The sequence below is a fragment of the Camellia sinensis genome, chromosome 6 (assembly GCF_055761805.1).
Source record: "Camellia sinensis isolate YWXY chromosome 6, ASM5576180v1, whole genome shotgun sequence".
In the NCBI taxonomy this organism is placed as follows: Eukaryota; Viridiplantae; Streptophyta; class Magnoliopsida; order Ericales; family Theaceae; genus Camellia; species Camellia sinensis.
In genome coordinates this window covers 31,542,844-31,544,429 of record NC_138966.1, presented here as the reverse complement: position 1 = coordinate 31,544,429, position 1,586 = coordinate 31,542,844, and the positions used below count along the sequence as shown (strand labels likewise).

Here is a 1,586-nt window from a genome sequence, read left to right as displayed (position 1 = left end):
AGAGAATAAACCCAAGAAAAGCCTTGTACAAATAGCACTACCGGCAGCCACACAGGTATAGCTGCAACTTTGTTTCCTACTCTCAAGTTGATGCTTTTCCTTTCTCAAGTTGTTTTCTCTCTCATAGTTATATTTGCTCTTCCATTTTCTTGTTTCTTCACTCTTTCCTACCTCTGCAGCTTCTTCGTTCTTCTCATAATCCTAATTTTTCCTGCTTGCACAAAATGGATTATGGTTTCTTATGTTGCTTCTTTGGACCATGTTCCTGACATATTTACCAAGTCTTTAAATGTCTCCTGGTTCCAGATGTTGGTTATTAGTTAGTTAGTTACTCTTCTCTTTAACTCTGTGTGTGTGTGTGATAGCTTAGAGCTGAGAAATGAATATTCATTAGAGTCTATTCTTTTGTTCACCTTAAAGTTCAGTTTCATAAATGCTGGAGAACCAGGTAATCTGTATGTATGTATGATGGCTGCTTCTCTATTCAGTCAACTTGGAACTTGTGGAGAGCCCAGCATCCCAAGGTGCAGTGGGCTAAGCTGCTTTGGTTCAAGCATCGTATTCCTAGGATTAGTACCATTGTCTGGATGGCCATTTATAACAGGCTGAGTACCCTTGATAGGATGGTTGCCTTTGGTGTGAGGGATACTTCTAGGTGTGTGCTTTGTGAGGCTGATGATGAGAACCATAATCATTTATTCTTTGAGTGTTCTTACTCTTTTAGAATCTGGTCCACTATGACAGCTAAGTGTAATGTGAATTGGCCTAAATTGAATTGGAACCACCGTGTGAATTGGTTAGCTACACAGCTTACTGGCACCTCTGTGGCTGTTACTATTTGTAAATTGGTCTTCACTTGCTCTATTTACTGTATCTGGCAGGAAAGAAATTGTAGAATTTTCCAAGCTACAAAGTCTACTGAGGTGGCCATCATCAGCATGATTAAGGAACTAGTAAGATACAGGGTGATGTCCATCACTAACTTCAAGGATGATTTAACTAATATTTGGTTCTTGAAGGAATGGTCTCTACCTACTTCTGTGATCAAATCTGGTAACTATTTATAATCTGCAGGTTATTGGCTGGTCCTTTTTAAGGGATGTGGGTTGAGTGTTGAGAGGATTAAACTAGTTTATTGAGTGAGTGATGTGAGTCTTATGGGTTGAGTGAGGTGAGCCTCTAGTATAACTAATTGTTTTTTGTAGGTTAGTTCATTGCAGGTTGGCAGGTTGTAATGTAGGGAAGAGAGTTGAGTGATGTGAGATCCTAAATAGGCTTGAGTGAGTGTGGTAAGCTTGGAGGGTTGAGTGATATAGCTCTACAGCCTTCTTTTCTTACTGTGTGATGTGCAGGTTTGGCTGGTCCTAATGTTTAGGGATGGTGGGTTGAGTGATGTAAGTTATGTATGTTAGGTTTGTGTGAGTGTAATCCTCTATACTTGAGAATTGTGATTTGGGAGCTTTCTTCCTTTGAGGGTTGAGTGACTGAGATACATTTTGTTCTTTGGTTTTGCATGCTCCAGTTTTGAGTTTTGAGTGTTGTATGAAGGTTGAGTGGCTACTGTCCTATATGAGAGTCTTGTTTGC

The 1,586-nt window shown here is 39.8% G+C and overlaps 1 protein-coding gene across 1 annotated transcript; it reads left to right on the top strand.

Moving 5' to 3' along the window:
• The first annotated feature begins 461 nt into the window (after positions 1 to 461).
• LOC145793246 (uncharacterized) lies at positions 462 to 1,375 on the top strand. The gene is made up of 2 exons (XM_082876019.1): positions 462 to 1,053; positions 1,353 to 1,375. The coding sequence occupies exons 1-2, from the start codon at positions 462 to 464 to the stop codon at positions 1,373 to 1,375; spliced, it is 615 nt and encodes a 204-aa protein (XP_082732145.1).
• Positions 1,376 to 1,586: the final 211 nt, after the last annotated feature.

Coding starts and splice junctions, on each gene's coding strand:
- LOC145793246 (XM_082876019.1), top strand. CDS start 462: ATGTATGATGGCTGCTTCTCTATTCAGTCAACTTGGAACTTGTGGAGA. Junction 1,054..1,352: donor TACTTCTGTGATCAAATCTG/GTAACTATTTAT, acceptor TGTGATGTGCAG/GTTTGGCTGGTCCTAATGTT.